Source organism: Chenopodium album, chromosome 8 (assembly GCF_948465745.1).
Source record: "Chenopodium album chromosome 8, dcCheAlbu1.1, whole genome shotgun sequence".
NCBI classification, from domain to species: domain Eukaryota; kingdom Viridiplantae; phylum Streptophyta; class Magnoliopsida; order Caryophyllales; family Amaranthaceae; genus Chenopodium; species Chenopodium album.
This window is the reverse complement of record NC_137841.1, coordinates 47,263,798-47,280,933: the sequence shown is the minus strand read 5'-3', so window position 1 is coordinate 47,280,933 and position 17,136 is coordinate 47,263,798. Positions and strand designations below refer to the sequence as shown.

At 35.4% G+C, this 17,136-nt stretch overlaps 1 protein-coding gene across 1 annotated transcript; it reads left to right on the top strand.

Moving 5' to 3' along the window:
* The first annotated feature begins 8,438 nt into the window (after positions 1-8,438).
* On the top strand, positions 8,439-14,242 carry LOC145556096 (putative NADH dehydrogenase [ubiquinone] 1 alpha subcomplex subunit 5, mitochondrial). The gene is made up of 2 exons (XM_081617766.1): positions 8,439-8,858; positions 13,718-14,242. The coding sequence occupies exons 1-2, from the start codon at positions 8,546-8,548 to the stop codon at positions 13,924-13,926; spliced, it is 522 nt and encodes a 173-aa protein (XP_081473892.1). The 5' UTR covers positions 8,439-8,545; the 3' UTR covers positions 13,927-14,242.
* Positions 14,243-17,136: the final 2,894 nt, after the last annotated feature.

Genomic DNA, 17,136 nt, shown 5'->3' with positions numbered 1-17,136 from the left:
GGATAAGCGGTGGGCAGCAGCCATCAAAGAAGAATTGCACACTTTCACTCGTCCCCGAATTCCGAACTCACTTGACATGAAACCCGGGACCCTAAACACAAAACCGAGGAGAAATCAAGACAAATAAAAAAAAGAAATAAATAAATTAGGAATAAAATAAAGTAAAAGAGAAAAAGAGAAATAACACTAAACTAATAAAAATTAAATAAAACTATACAAGTAAATAAAATCAAATAAATAACAAAATAAACTTAAAACTAATAAAAATTAAACAAAAACTATACAAGCAAAGAAAGTGAAATAAAATAGACTCAAAACCAATTAAAATAAATAAAAGTAAATTAGAAAACTTTCAAGGAAAAATAAAGAACGAAATATAACAAATCAAAAGCAAATAAAATACGAAAATAAACTAAAAACTACGAAAAAAACTAAAACACGACAAAATTACCAAAATAAACTAGAAACTTTATTAAAGAGAAAACAAGAGAAAGAAAGGGAAAATAAGATAAAATAAACGCGAAAATGACTCTAAAAATACTTCCTACGAGTGACATAAATGTCACTCATCAAATTCCCCCAAGCTAAACCTTTGCTCGTCCTCGAGCAAAGCTAAGGCAAAAGAGAACAAGATGGAATTATTTAAGGCAAAAGAAACAAAATAGAAACAAAGAGAAAGAATGTACACTAACTCACTGTCGTAGGAATCACGGATGCATTTAGCGTATGCATCAAGCCCTTTAAACCCCTATGTCGCCAAAGAGGACGAGTAAGCTCTCGTGAGGGTTTCCTAAGAGGTTTAACCCACAACTCTTGGCAACACATAACATTCAAAGCAAAGGTGAAATCAAGAAAACTCGAGTTTTGATATTTCAAACCAAACACAAACAATGGGCTAAATGCACAAGAATACAATCCTTTCTAGACATTAAAGGTAGCCAAGCAAAATAATAGCTAAGGTTGATGCACACATAAAGCATGCAAAGGGTAGAGAACTTAGAGGGACTTACACTCCTCCTTATCTCCGACCAAACTCCCGCATCCTCACTAGTTTTGCATCCACTTTTAAGGTGATATCTCGAGATTCCTCGAAGGAATCGGAAGAAATAATCAATGAAAAACATTTAGGCTACCCGACATCTTGGCATTGATAGCTCGCTCAATAGGCTTGTCTTGATTACCCTCCATCGGTAGTAACTAAACCTCACTAAGGTCAAAAGGTCTTAAAAGGGTTGAAACGTTTAGGCTAGGGTAAAGGGTGTGGAAATAAATTTGGAAATTGGTGGTAAACTTAGAAGTGAAGCAAGGTTGATCATTCCTCAATTCAAACTCAATAAACTACCAACTTTCAAATAAAAAATTCTAGCAACTCCTCCCCCAAGCTTATTCTTTTTCAACCAAACAACAAATATTTTTGTATTTTCTCAATATTTTCTTCTTTTTTTTTCTTTTTTTTTCATTTCTTTTTATTCTTTGCTCTCGCCTCTTTTAACTTTGAGCGGCTTTTTCTTTCATTTCCTTTATTTTCTTCTCATTTACTCAAACCATTCAACATAACAAATATAATCACAAGTACCAAAATTTGAGTTTTTCACTTCTGTTTCATTCTTTTTCTCACTTTCATTAACCAAAAATACAAATCAAGTCCCAAGAATGCTTCACAAAAACTAATAAAGGTGAAAATAAAGCAAAGGTCCATTGGTTTGTAATGTGGTTTTGCCAAAGAAGGGAAAATGGCTCAAATTGGGTTACTAAATGAGCAAATGCAAAAGAAAAATAAAAGAAAAGAAAATAATAAAATAAAACAAAAATCCTAATTGCCTTCGTCTTCCCCTAGGTTGGTTCGGTCTCGATCTTGGGTAGATTAAGCCAAATTCTTGATATAAGCTAGCAATGCCAAGGATCCAAATGCCACACATGCAAGAAATATAGAAGGCTAGAACAAAATAGACACATCCTCACAAAAATGACGGTAGTGGAGTAGCAAAAATCACCTTTAAAGCTTCAACTACCTAGAGAGCGACAACCATCTTACCACAAACCAAGTGAGCTAAGGTCTCATAGCCCTTAAGTTCTACTACCTTGGCAATGTTATATGTGTGAACCAACCTCGACATTCGAGTGCACGAAAACCTCTAACAACTAGCAAAGAGGGTATTCTAGGTGCTAAAGCCTAATTATGTCCAAGTTTAAAACAAAACATTTTGAAACTTGCCTTGAATGCCATGGAAAGACACTATACAGACAAATATTCACAAAACCAACAATACTCAAGAATGCATATACAATTGTGCAAGATGAAAGCATGATCAATCAAAGCTACAAATACCAAAAGTCAACTCAATAAGGCGCTCATGGCCATCCAAACATAGAAAACCAATCTCAATAATAGACTTTGGCAAGTATGAGAGAAATAAATCAAGCAATCATGAGACTATAGATTAAGAAACCACCAAGAGATATAGATAACCCCCCCAAGCTAGCGAATAGCTACTCCCCCAAGCTAGAATGGCGCATTGTCCTCAATGCTCAAAATAAAGGCACAAAGGGTGGGTGGGAGGGGAAGAAAGAAAACACATTCACACAACAAATCATATTCATTCGATCCAAATGCAATTAAGAAAGCAAATCCAAGATGAGGGAAGAAGGAAAGAGTAAACCAAATGTGAGGTGGGTGTTGAAACCCGCAATTGAGCACATTCTCCACAATTTCATCTAATTCCTCGTCTTTGTTGCTTTTCCAAATGCAAGCAATCATTGGTGTGCTTCTTCTCAAGGAGCTCAATCCAAAATCCTTGCACATGAGTATATGCATCGAGTACCTATACACATAGACAAGAGAGTAAACAAAAATGAGAAACACAAAAGAAAGAAAAAGAAAGCAATAAAACACGGGTTACTTCCCGCAAAGGCTTGCTTAACGTCCAAGCATGACCAATCTAGTAACTAACCCGACAAAGAACGCAAAAGCTTGTCATATGCACCGGCAAACATATCAAGAAATAGAGCATACGCGATGCTCATATGACAAGCAAACATAAAGTACAAGGAGACTTTATGCTTGAGAGAAGGGAGAAAAGAAAAAGTAAAAGAATCAAAAGAAAAATCAAGAAAATAAGAAGAAAAAGTAGAAGAAGAAAAAGAAAAATCCTCACAAAAATCTTTTTGGTTGGCATTATAACTCTTTTCCTCATCAACAATGAAAGAATTTGGGGCTTTGGAAGCATGAAAAGGAAGAGGATCCCTAAGAGGTTCTTTGAGAAAAGAAGGGAGGAACATAGGATAGTAGGAGATATGGTTAAACCTTTGGGAAAAAGGTGTATGAGAAAGGTAAAAAGAGGTAGCTAATCCCTCATAACAAGATCTCACATCACTAATGAGGGAATGAAAATCAATCATGGAATCCTCAAATGAAGAACCCTCATGTTCTACATCTCCCTCAAGCTCAAAAACTCCAAGGTAATCAACCTTATCCTCCTCTTCACCACAATAAACAACCTTTCCTTCTACTATCTCAAAATCAAGAGTGAATGGGGGCAAATTTCTCTCAAACTCATCTCTTTCTAATGAAGCTTTATCAATGAACTCACTCATAAGGTTATGGGCTACCGTTTGAAACTCAAGAAATATTTGGGCCATAATCTCAAATGAGTCCAAATCATCATGGATAGATGAGTCAAAAGCTTGCTCATTAGAATCATCTAGGGGACTATGGGGCACACCTTTAGAATTCATGCAAAAATCGGATGCAATATGAGAAAGAACATGCACTTCATCATCATTAGAATGTACCTCATTACATTGAGCTATAGAGGAAGGGGAGTTGAAATCATGCATTACATGGTCACTATGGGGAGCATCAAGCACATCATGGGAATTCATATTAGACAAATCATGACAATTAGCATCAAAATTAAAAGCATGAGAATCCCGAACATAAGTCTCATGATTGGCCCTCTCCCAATCATAATTATCCCTAGCTAACCATGAATAGAAATCCCAAGCTTCATCCGAAGACATGTCTTGAAATTTACCATTTAACATATTATCAACTACTCCTCTAAAATTTTCATTTAATCCCAAATTGATGATTTCACAATAATCACCCTTGGTTAAACCTTTAACACCATCTAGGAAATCCTCAAGTCTATTGAAATACACCCAAAACGGTTCATTATCAAATTGAGGAATAGAAATAAAAGCCATTTTTTCTCAAACAAAACAAAGAGAACAAAAACAAATCAAAAGAAAATATATACAATGGACTAGTCTCAATAAGATAACACAATGGTAATGGAAGCCGTTCCCCGGCAACGGCGCCAATTTGACAAGGGAAATAAACGCGTCGTCAATTGTCTATCCATAGATCAAATACAATTTATAAAACCTAAACAAACCTAATACGAGTATAAGGCAAGCATAGGGGTCGAACCACAGAGAACGGATAAACACCACCAAATGTTATCGACAATTAAGCTAGTCCGGAATAGGAGATAAATAAACTAAAGTCTAAAGATGCTAAAACAAGAAATAAAACATTAAGGCACCAAGGGAAATGGGTAGGTGAAGTTGACGCTTGACCATACAATAACAAAGTAGCATATCAATGGTAAACTAAACATGCATGAATATCGAAGTAAAGGGTCCAATCTAGCCGCCTTCCGGGGTCAATTGGCTTCTCCTAACATAGCCTCTATGTTTCCACATTAGAACCATATATTAGAAGGTACTATTAAATAACAATCGATAGTAATGAATCTCAACTAAGTCAACTTCCGTTACTTGTTAGTAAAGACTCATCTTTGATCAACTAACAATGTGCACTTGCAAGAAAGACCAAAGAATATCAAGCATGCAAAGACTTTAATCACCATTAACATAACCCCAACATTAAAAGCATGAACAATTAGCAACTACACCATCCCCACACCCTTGGCTAGATGACTACTCACAAATCATGTTGAAAACAATATCAATCATCAAATCAATAAGCATCAACATGATTAATAAGCAAAGAAGAAAAATAAAAGCAAATAAACAAAATCAAGAACAAAGGTAAAGAGAAAGAGTAAGAGATTGCTCATTAATTGAAGATGAAGGTCTACAAAGGATTAAACAAGCTCCTTCTTCAAGATCCAAATTCATTAATGAAGAAAACCACACTTTCTCTCTCTACCAATGAAGACTAATCCTAACCTAACCTAACCTAAAACTAATTAGAGAGTAGAATAGATTATAGTTATTCAATGTCAATTACCCCCAAAAAATGGGTATTTATACTAACTTAATAAAACTAGGAAAATAATAATCAAACAATTAAATTAAATAATTGAAAGAGAGATTTGGGACCAAACCCTCAGAAATTAAACCTTTCACGTCTAGGGCGAAGGCAACTTCGAATATGGCTAGGTGTATCTAGATCTTGTGAATGCGGAATTTTGTATGAAAAACAAGGTAAGAAAGAGATGAAAGAAACAATGCTAAAGAATTAATGATTGTTGATAAAAGCTAATTAAAACTAATTGTTAATGAGAATTCGTGAATGAAAACGGAGTTTTTGATACGATATTTATAGAGAAAATTAACCAAAAAAAAATAATTTAACAAAACAGAGTCTGACGCTCAGGAAACAAGGTTGGCGCCAACCCTGGCTAGCTGGCGCCAGGCACCAGTGGCTAGCGCCAGGCGCCAATGGCTAGCGCCTGGCGCCAAGGTCTGGGGTTGGACGCCAGTCTTGATTTTAACGCGTTTTCGAAAATACGATAAGTTTACCGTACTGGAGGATAAAATAATATAATTCCTTCGAAAAAGCTATTTGATTTCGATTAAAACTCTTAAAAGTCAACAAAGTCAACTTATCAATGCTAATTGAATTAGGAATGAAAAGAACCTTCTAGAAGAATCTAGAAGACTAAAACCATTCCTAATTGCATTAGGAATGATAAATCATATTAGGCCCTCCCCTAGATCATTGGGCCGCACATAAAGCTCAAACCGGGCCCAGTTTGGTAAATTGGCCATAACTTCCTCAATATTCATCGGAATTGGACTTATAATATATCGTTGGAAAGGTCTTTGCAAGCCCCATCCAACTACACTATTATTAGACCCATATCATGGACCAACCAAACTGGATTGGCTGTTTTCTTAAAATAAAGTTTTCAAAAACAGGGAGAAGAGAAAAGAAATAAAAACTTTCCGCAACACTAGACCTTTCCACACTTTCGTTTCATTCGATTATGATTCGACGTGAAAGGTACTCATCATTGGTTTTGGGGAGACACAAATGGGTGTCTACAGTATCAAAGACAAGCATATCTCCATATGTCCTATAGTCTTCTAGCATCATTGAATCTCTCCAAAAGATATTGGAAATTCTTCCATCCTTGCCAAACTTAACTCTAAAAAAGAAGTTTGGATCCTTTGATTGTTCCTGATTTAAAATGTTCACTAAAGTTTGAGCATCTCCAGCCTCAATTTGTTCCATTCTTAACCTTGAGCAAAAATTCAGGTGATCTACAACACTATGACCTATATTATGTTCTCCTCCAGCCTCTGTAGCCATGTAATTGTAAGTGTCCATTGTAGTTAGACCTGAAGATTTCATTGTTTTTATTGCTTCAGCTTTTTCTTTAGTCATTTTTCTTTCGGAACGATGCAAATAATGCCACTGTGACCTTGTTAGCTCATGGTTATGCTGAATAACATGAGCCACTACCTCAAACTTTCCTTCTTTATTCACTTTTGCTCTTATGCATGCCTTGTAATTTGATCTTGTAATGGCTACTTGTCTTGGCTTTCTTGTTTTCACATTCACATCCTCTTCATTAACCATTTCAACTAACTTTGTTTTCTTGTAACCTGAATTTCTCTTTCCTTCAGCAGAACACACATAATTTTTCTTAGTTACTATTTTTGTGTGTGTCTGGTATCTAGTTGTATGTTTTCATATTGAAAACCCCAGTATAGCAGCATGTTTTTCATACAATTCCAAAATCTCTTCAAAAGTTTCTCTTACCACACCAAAAAATGAACCTCCAAGATCTAAACCAGAAGCATGAATTGGATTTGTATCTGTTATTTAATACAGATATATCAGATTATAATCAGAGGCAGCATATAATTTAATTTAGAGGAAACAAAATGGTAACATTTGTTCGAAAATAGGGTCACTTTTATGCATGAAAATGGTGACTTTATGCTGTTAAAAGAGTCACTGTATGTTGTTACATGAGTAACTTTTTCAGTTAAAAGGGTCACTTTTTGCATATAAAAGGGTCACTTTATTCATATAAAAGGGTCACTTTATGCATATAAAATTAAAGGGTCACTTTATGCTGTTAAAAAGGTCACTTTATGTTGTTAAAAGGGTCACTTTATGAATATAAAAGGGTCACTTTATGCTGTTAAAAGGGTCTCTTTGTGATGTTAAAAGGGTCATTTTGTGATGTTAAAAGGATCACTTTGTGCTGTTAAAAGGGTAACTTTAAGGCATACAAAGGGTTACTTTTTGCATACAATCTGAAATGTTTATAGAAATTACCTTCAGTTGCATTTGATTTGGTTGTTTGTTCTGAATTTGAATCAATTGATTTGCAAGGAACCACTTGATATTCTGCATTATCAATTGGTTCTTCTGCATTCTCAATTGCTTCTTTTGCATTCTCAATTGCTTCTTCTGCATTCTCAATTGCTTCTTCTGCATTGTTAATTGCTTCTTTTGCATCGTCTACATTGTTTATATTGTTGAGTATTGGTACGAATTCATCTCCAAAACTCTTTGTTTCTTCTTCTTCTATAATCGATCGATTTAAATCGATTTCAAACTCAGTTTCAATTTGCCTCTGTTTTTGTAGCAATTCGTGGATGAGATTGCTACAATTTGTGGTATCGAAAGTTGAATTTTCCATTGATGATCGAATTCTCCAATTTTTGCGTTTATCGAATTCCTCAATTTGTAAGTTTTCTCACTTTCTCTACTTTAATTGATGATCGGAATTTTTAATTTGTGCGTTTTCACCTTTTTTCTTCTCAATTGATGATCGATTTTTACAATTTTTGCGTTTTCTCACTTTCTCTCTCCTCAGTTAATGATCAAGAGCTGCGTTTTCTCACTTTCTCTCTCCTCCATTGTTGTCTGCGTTTTTTTGATTTTGAGGTATTAAATTTCGTGATTTTGCTATTTTTTTTTTTTTTTAAAAAAAAAAACCTAGTAAATGAGTGACACGTGCAAAAAGTCCGTAAAAATACTGTACACCGGGTGCATGCAAAATGGATTGTAAATAATAATCCAAAGGTGAGATTATAAATAGTCAACCGGAAAAAAGCGGGATTATTAGAATCAATTTTTCCTTAATAATTTTATAGATTATAAATATTGTGGGAAAAAAAAAACCACCTTGATACTCGTATATATTATTACTTGAAGTCCTTTGTAAAAATAAAGTGTAGTTTGGTTGTGGCCGTTAACGTCAGGCAGCAACAGTGGTGAGTTGATAGAAAGTAGTCGAATAGAGAGAGAGAGAGCGAACGACGAAAACCAAAGATGTTTTTGAGGAGAATTGCAAGGCCATTAATGGCGAAAGTGAAGGAAACAACAGGGATCGTAGGTCTAGACGTAGTCCCAAATGCGAGAGAAGTTTTGATTTCTCTCTACAGCAAAACCCTAAAAGAGATCCAAATTGTTCCTGAAGATGAAGGCTATCGCAAGGCTGTTGAGAGCTTCACGCGCCACCGTCTCAAGGTCTGTGAAGAGGAGCCTGATTGGGAGATCATCGAGAAGCGTCTTGGTTGTGGTCAGGTTGAAGAACTCATTGAAGAAGCTAAGGATGAACTTACCCTTCTATCCAAATTGAATGGTATGTTTGTTTCTTTTTATCTTGATTTTGTTTACATTGTTGAAACTTAGTGTTTTGATGAATTTATATCTGATTTTGATTGGAACCCTAGTTTATTTGAGGTTGATTTTTAATGGGGGTGTTTTAAAGATCTATGGATTGAATAAAATGTCGTCGAAATGGGTGTTTTGTATCGCGATATGTTTAATGGATTCAGTAAGAAGGTTTTATTCGTCGCCATTTTCGGCTCTCGATTAGGAATATTGAGCCACCAATTAGGGGTAATAGGAAGAAATGAGGGTTGGTTTGTGTGCATTATACTGTCAATGTTAACTTGACAGTTGAGGTTTAGCTCTTATGTGGTTAATAATCTAATCTTTTGATTGCGACGGATTGGATTCTGAAAACATAGCAATTGGGCTTTTGTAAATCTACATTGGATTAAACAGGCTTCTTTCACTTTCGTCTCTTTGTATGTATTCCATCAGTCTTAGTGGTGCTTTATTAGGATCTTCATTTCATTGGTGCTATATTAGGTTCTTCAAAGGGATGGTCTTCTTTCATCAATCTCAGTTTTGTCATGCTTTTTGATCTAGCATTTAGTTTATGCACATAAACTTAGCAATGTATTCTGTAAGTTGCTAATAATCTCAATAAAGTTATACGTAGGGTTACTCTGTGCATTGTAGTTAAATCTACCAATTTGTTGATTATTAGTTAAGAATACACGAAGTCACGAACTGTAGCCCATACGTACTACAATGCTGAGAGAAGAAATTATTTGCGACTTGTTGAGACAAAGGAGCTCTCTTAATTTCTGTGGAGATGTAATATTTTAATGGGTTTTATTTCTGGAGTCTGTGAGTTATGGACCCACATATGCAACTCACCTTGGAAAGTAAAAAGAAAATTAAGGTTTAAAATCTTGTCAAATCGTGAGACAACCAGACCAGATTTCAACTTGTTTCACTGTTTCACCCTGATCATTAGGCCCTTATGCAATGCTTGGGATAGCAACTGGCCTTATTCTTGTTCACTGCTATTCTTTGTCTCCAATGGACACGCATTGAACCTGCTTCTTTGCGTTGTTGACAATAGTAAAGATTGAAAATAGCCCATTTTTCTCCCTCTCAATTGTCATTTCGCTGCTTGAGTTGTCGACCCACAAATGCTGCAAATCTAGGAATTGAAGAGTGGATGGTAGATGCTACTGACAATGGGTCTTGAAGATCTTTATCTAATTTTTTTTCACATTTGACTCTTATTATTAGGCACTTTTGCGATGCTTGTGGATAGAAGAAAATGATCCACATAAATATTCTGGTCAATTTTTGAAAACCTTCCTGCTGCTTTTTGATAAACGCACTTTTGATCCTTTGAATCTTCTTGTCAATTGGAATATCCCTTTCATTGGTCGTAATTTGTCATAGGATTATTACTTATTAAGTGCTTCTCCTTCAATCTTTGATCAATTACTTCCAGATTCAAGTCACGTTCAATAGAGTTTGGACTAGGAAGCACCTTTATCTGTATACAATGATAGCAAACCATGTATTATATATAGGCACTTAGGGTTACTGGTCATGTTAAGGTGGTCGTCACTGCCATCTTTATAACATATCTTTGATTCAACTGAAGGACTTTGGTGCATATAGATTTTTCTTCTTTTTATAGTAGTTAAACCTATTATACAGGAGTTGTAAAGATATATTTTAATACAAAATTTAAAGAATGCTTTAGATGTTGGTCATGTTTGATACTTTGTAACTTCCTCTAAGAGTTGTGTTTCATGGTCATGCTTTAGATGTTGGTCTCTTTAGGTAGGGAGAAGCTTTGAGAAAGAGTTAGAACCATATGCATTAGGAAAATAATTCTAGGTTTTAATAATATATATATAGGCAGAGATGTATGCATAAATAATGTATTGTTTAGTTGTGGTTTTAAAAGAGTAAATTTTGGTGATGGAATCTTCAGTATTGTGATGTTTATGTGAAATTGTTATTATATTAGTTTTAATATAGATAAGTGCATTCATTTGTTTAATTATGTTTTCCAATCGGAACATATGTTGCCAAGAATCGGATTTGGGTGGCATATCCGAGTAATCCGACACTTTGTTACTACAAGACACCCAAATATACAGTGACCATATATGTAATTTTATAAATTCTGGAGTATACATGACACTCGACGAGTCGACGCAGTAGGGTGTCATAGTTAGGAAACAATTTGCCTTAGTATTGTAGAGAAGAGGGATAAGTTCACCTGTATTTTAAGCAAGCAACTGTTGATGTGCTATTTTGTTAGTGTGCCCAAAATTGCTCTTATGCTGCTTGTCAAAGGTAAAAGGTTATTAGAGCATGTCTAGCTTCCTCTAAGAATATATTTATAATTTTCACTTTATGGTTAATTGGATATAAATGCACAATGATGAGCAAAACTCTTCAAGAACATATCAAGAATTACCTTAATGTTATCTACTACCTCTAATTCAATTGTTTGCAACTTTGCCAAAAATGGATGCTACTTTTTGCAACAAATGTTTTCTTTCTTTTTGTAGGCTCTTTCTTTCTTTCTCTCTCTCTCTCTCTCTCTCTCTCTCTCTCATGCATCCATATTTCTCTCTCCATTTTACACTCACAAACAAATTTCCAAAGTTGCAAACAATACGAAACTGATGTAGTTTAGGATTTGATGAATGTTATCTTCATCATTTGAGTACAAGGTTTATCAAAATGATACTAATGTACAAAGTTCAAACTAGCTAAAGACTATGAATTTTATTGTTATACATGGTCCAACTTAATAATTTTTTCATTTATTTATTTTATCATTTAACCATCTTGAACGTGCTACATCTTTCTATGAGTCACCCCCCCCCCCCCTCCAAATCCCCCAAATGGCTCCAGAGAAGGAATGAAATAATTTTATTAGTATTACGTATGTGTGCATCACACTAAAAAAAGTGTGAATGAGTACTCTTTAAGGATTGAGAAGGCAATAGAGAAATATCATAGTATCAGTGTATCAAACTCATAACAGGCTCATTAGGTCTAAAACAGTTTCAAAATTTTCCTTTATCTCTCGTCCCAAGAGCAACAGTAGCTTCTCCTTTATTATCATCATCATCATCAAGCATATGTGTTCACATTTGATTGACATCTATATACTAGGTTGGACTAGGCAAAAAATAAAAATAGTGCTAAGAGCAGTAATACATATTTCGTATTTATTAGTTGTCACCATTTGACTTTTGCACAACTCACACAAGTTACTTTGACTATGGATATTGAGATTCATCTTGATTAATAATTTTAGAAATCAAGTTTTTATAATTTCTATCTACTAAGAATTACAAATACAAATGACTTAAGCTATACATTGACTAGCTTTTGATTTTTTTTTTTTAATTTCTATCTACTTAGAATTACAAATATAAATGACTGAAGCTATGCATTGACAAGCTTTTAAAATTTAAAAGTTTACTGCTTAAGAAGATTGAGGAAGTATTTCAATTATGTTAAGGGCTTGTTCAACTCAGCTCCAATAAGTTCAGTTGAGCTCTTAATTTTCTTCTCTCATAAAATATTCCGTTCAACTCAGTTCCAATAAGTTTGGTTCAGCTCAGTTTAGTCAATCAGAACACGCCCTAAGTAATGAAAATAAGATAAATGATTAGTATGAGGGTTGACTTAGATTGGTTCCTAAATTATAAAATTGACAGTTATTTGGTCTCATCTTGGAGTAGTGAGACAAAAATTTGAGTATAGTGCTCTTGGGAATGCCTTTTGAGCTGATGCCTTGCTGTTCGTTGCATAAACATGCAACTTGTTGATGTTGGGTTCTTAGTGGATTATAAGGATCATGGACCTTAGTGTGCGTTTTGGTTTGCTTTGACCAGGTACAGGGTTGAGTATGAGTTTCTATTTAAGAAAATTGACTGTTATTTGGTCTCATTTTGAAGTAGTGAGGCAATGTAATTTGGGAATGCCTGTTGACCTGATGCCTTGCTGTTCGTACTTCATAAGCATACAAGTTGTCGCTGACTGGATGCAGGGTTCTTAGTGATTGTGATCAGCAGGATGATGAAACTTAATGTACATTTTGGTTTGCTTTGACTAGGTACTGGATGTAAATAAGCATTATTTTTCCTTTATAGGCAAGTATTTGCTTGAAAAGGTGAGGTTACCTGCATTGCTGCATGAGAGAAAAAAAAAATGTAAATTGATCCTCATAAGACAAAGATAAGTAGAGCACACAAGTAAAAAATAAAATAAAATTGAGAACCTTCCTAATTTCAAATACTCTTCAACTTGCGACTGATGCTCCTAGCTGCATAATGAAAGTTTTAATTGGATTTTGTAACACTTTTATTTAAGCATTATGGTTTCTACAGGATTAAACATCCTTTACTTGCTGCTAGACCTAGTTATTGGGCGGGTCGGGTTAAAAAGGGTTACATTTTTTAGGGTCAATATCGGGTCGATAATGGGTGGGCCTACAAAATATCAATTAAAATAAATATTGGACAAAACCATTATTAAGTATACATGAATACAAATTTATCTATGTAATTAATTTTACATAATCTATTTTCTTTATCAATTAAATTGGAAAAACATTTTGGCCCTATATTGACCCTACCCAATTAGGGCCCTGTCCATTAAAGGCCTTGTCCATTAAAAGCCCTTTAAGCTTGGCCCCGACCCTAATATCATTGGGCTACCCTACCCAATTACCACCTCTACTTGCTACTTACCTGCTCATGGATTTGCATGTTTCTTTGCATGTTTCTTTGTCTGTTCACTTTGACATTCTCCTGGGCTATATGGGTCTGCATATTGTGTATTTAACATAGTTCTAACGTGTTGATTTTACAGAGTGGAATCCATGGGGTGTTGATGATGACTATGAGTGTGAGGTTATTGAAAATGACGCTCCAGTCCCAAAGCATATTCCATTGCACCGGCCTGGCCCTCTACCTGAGGAGTTCTACAAAACGATGGAAGCAATTGCTTCAGAACCTGTGAACGAGCCAGTCATTACAGATGGTGGTGATTCAAAGTCAACAAAGCAGGATGCTGCCTGATCATTGGCTTATTTTGAGTTTGCTGCATATTTGGCTGTTTGGTGGTCAAATCCATATCATCTATTGTCTTTGATCTCATCAATGTAGTGAAAGAAAATTATTTACTGATCTGACAGGCACAATCTGTTTGTTTCAATAAAAAGTTTTGGTGCTGTGTCCTCCTTTCGGAGTAAGTCGATGGCACTAGACAACTGCTTTGTATGCACAAAGCCTTATTTTTGATGTGTTCTTCAGATGAATGTGTACCGAGCATCCAACCAATATTGTCAATTTCTTTGTCTCATCAATATTATACAACTTGATATAGATTTTCTTAGACGGTGCACTGTACCGTGATACGGCAGATTCTGCCGTGGCACGGCAGTCAGAAGACTGGTGTCCTGTTTTCCTTCGCGCGCAACCAAGTTATCCAATTTTTCCTACGGGACAGACCTGAATGTGACGTTAAAACGTCTATGCAGATGCAAAAATGCCAAATTAATCACAGGAATATTTTTTCAAGAATCTTTCAAGTCTCATCCACTCATCTTATTAAATACCGATCACTCAAATCGATAAATAATTAAGAATCCTCCCCAGTGGAGTCGCCAAATTGTAGGCGTCGCTCGAAGTGCTCCTACGTTAAAAGCATGTGTGAATATGCTTGACACTCATAGGAAGTGGGAATTGACATAATACGATTAGGGACAAGGAAAGTAGGGAGCCGCCAACAAAATTTTAAGGAACTTGTAAACCGTTCACGGATCATAAAAGGCAACCACGATTAAAGGGACAACAATAGGCAACAACGATTGACCCGTGAAGGTCACACGCCATTCATAATCCACGAGATTACTAACTCCATATGGTTCGGAACCACGAAAGGAGGATCGGGGATGATGGTACGAAGTGAGTCATGGAGTCACATTCGCCCGTATTGGCCTCTACTCGATTCTTATATTGAAAAGCATTCCTGTGATCTCAAAGGTATACAAACAATAATTCAATTTGCTCCAAACTATTATTTAACTAAATTGGTTTAATGTTAATGCACACATAATTCTAAAATATTGCTGATAACTTCAATTAATAATAAGATTAAAAGGGATCCTAAACCGGTTGTCCAAATTATCTTATTAGGCGTGATTTTCAATTACATATTCCCTTTAACATGCAATATGGTGATCATAAAAAATATAATAGAATAACATTAATATTAGAACCAATTTAATCACAATTCCAATAACATAAAATCGTTAGAAAAATAATAAAAATAAAAGGAGCATGACTCTTACTTTGATTCTATTTGTTTGCAACTACAAAATAATAAACGAGTTAGTAACTTCAAAGAAATAATAAAGCAATAATTAAATTAAATTAAATAAAGTAAGGTTGATTTGGGGCCAAACCCTCAAACAGTTCTACCTTTCACGCCTTGGCTTAAGGATAGAACCACGAGTAAAGTATGGACTCCTTTGAGTGCTTGAAGAAGGAATTTTGAAGTGAAAAGGGTAGGCTAGTGTTTAGGCTAAAGCATAGAAGAGAGAAAATTAAATAAGAGAATTACTCGGTGCCCCGTACATCAGAAATGAGGGGGTATTTATAGGGAAAATGTGCTGAGGGAGCACACGGAACCCGAAAATGATAAAAACCCTAAAAAAAGTATCCCGTGACACGGCAAACTGTACCGTGACACGGGAAGACCCACCGTCAGACAGTACACTTTCCCGTGTCACGGTACATTTTTGGTGTGACGCGGGAAATTTTCATAAAACGGGATAGAAAACGCGTTAAGGGTTTACGCGGAAAAGACACGAAATGTCCCGTGTCACGGCAGACTTCCCGTGTCACGGGAAATCCCACCGTCAGACGGGAAGGATTCCCGTGACACGGTAGGTACCTGCCGTGGCGCAGGAAATTCTAGCCTGTTTTTCCGTCTAAATACATTTTTAACCCTAATTTCATTCGGCATTTTAAGTGCCGATTGATAATTTCGGGCTTTTTCTGACTTATTATTATCTGGGCTAAAATAAGAAAATAATTAAATAAAAATAAATAAAAGGTTTGGGCCAAAAATAAATAATAAAACAATAAAAATAAAAAAGGTTTGGGCTAACATTAAATAATAAGTTTGGGCCGAAATTAAAACTATACTTTTACCAAACATAAAGGCTAATCCATGGACTGTTCAAAAATCCGAATTTAATCAAATACGATATTTTAAGCACTCTCGGGATTAAATACTGAACCCGACCTATAGTGGCGGTGAAAGGTTGTTCATCATCGGGTTTGGTTTTGGGGAGACATTTTTAGGTGTCTACAACGATCATCGAAAAAATGATAGAATATTACAAGGATTGGCCTGACAAAATCCATTTCGCACTTCGGGGTTATCGCACGTCAATTCGCACATCAACAGGAAATACGCCATTCTGCTTAGTTTATGGAATGGATGCTGTACAACCTGTAGAGCTAGAGATACCGTCTCTACGCATTGCATTAGAAATTAAACTCGATGAAGTCGAATGGACTAGAGTAAGGTATGAAGAGTTAATTCTACTTGATGAAAAGCGACTAGAAGCTGTACATCATACCCAATGCTATCAAACTCATATGGCTAGACATTTTAATAAGAAGGTCAAGACAAGAAACATCAAAGTAGGAGACTTGGAGTTAAAAGCATTAAGGAAAAATATTTTGGATCCAAGAGGCAAATTTAGGCCTAATTGGTCCAGACCCTATATTTTCAAAACAATCCTATCAGGATGTACAACAAAACTAACTGACATGGATGGCAATGTGTAGACACCCATTTGTGTCTCCCCAAAACCAAACCCAGTGATGAGTGCCTTTCACGTTGAATCATGATCGAATGAAACGAAAGTGTGGAAAGGTCTAGTGTTGCGGAAAGTTTTATTTCTTTTCCTTTCTCTTCTCTCTGTTTTTGAAAACTTTATTTTTAAGAAAACAGCCAATCCAGTTTGGTTGGTCCATGATATGGGTCCAATAGTGGTGTAGTTGGATGGGGCTTGCAAAGACCTTTCCAACGATATATTATAAGCCCAATTCCGATGAATATTGAGGAAGTTATGGCCAATTTACTAAACTGGGCCCGGTTTGAGTTTTAAGTACGACCCAATGATCTAGGGGAGGGCCTAATATGATTTATCATTCCTAATGTAATTAGGAATGGTTTTGGTCTTCTAGAACATTCTAGAAGGTCTTATCATT

What these genes read in the sequence shown, in the direction of transcription:
- LOC145556096 (XM_081617766.1), top strand. Translation starts at nt 8,546, where the DNA reads ATGTTTTTGAGGAGAATTGCAAGGCCATTAATGGCGAAAGTGAAGGAA. An exon ending in CCTTCTATCCAAATTGAATG is followed by an intron (nt 8,859 to 13,717) that starts GTATGTTTGTTT and finishes TTGATTTTACAG; the next exon opens with AGTGGAATCCATGGGGTGTT.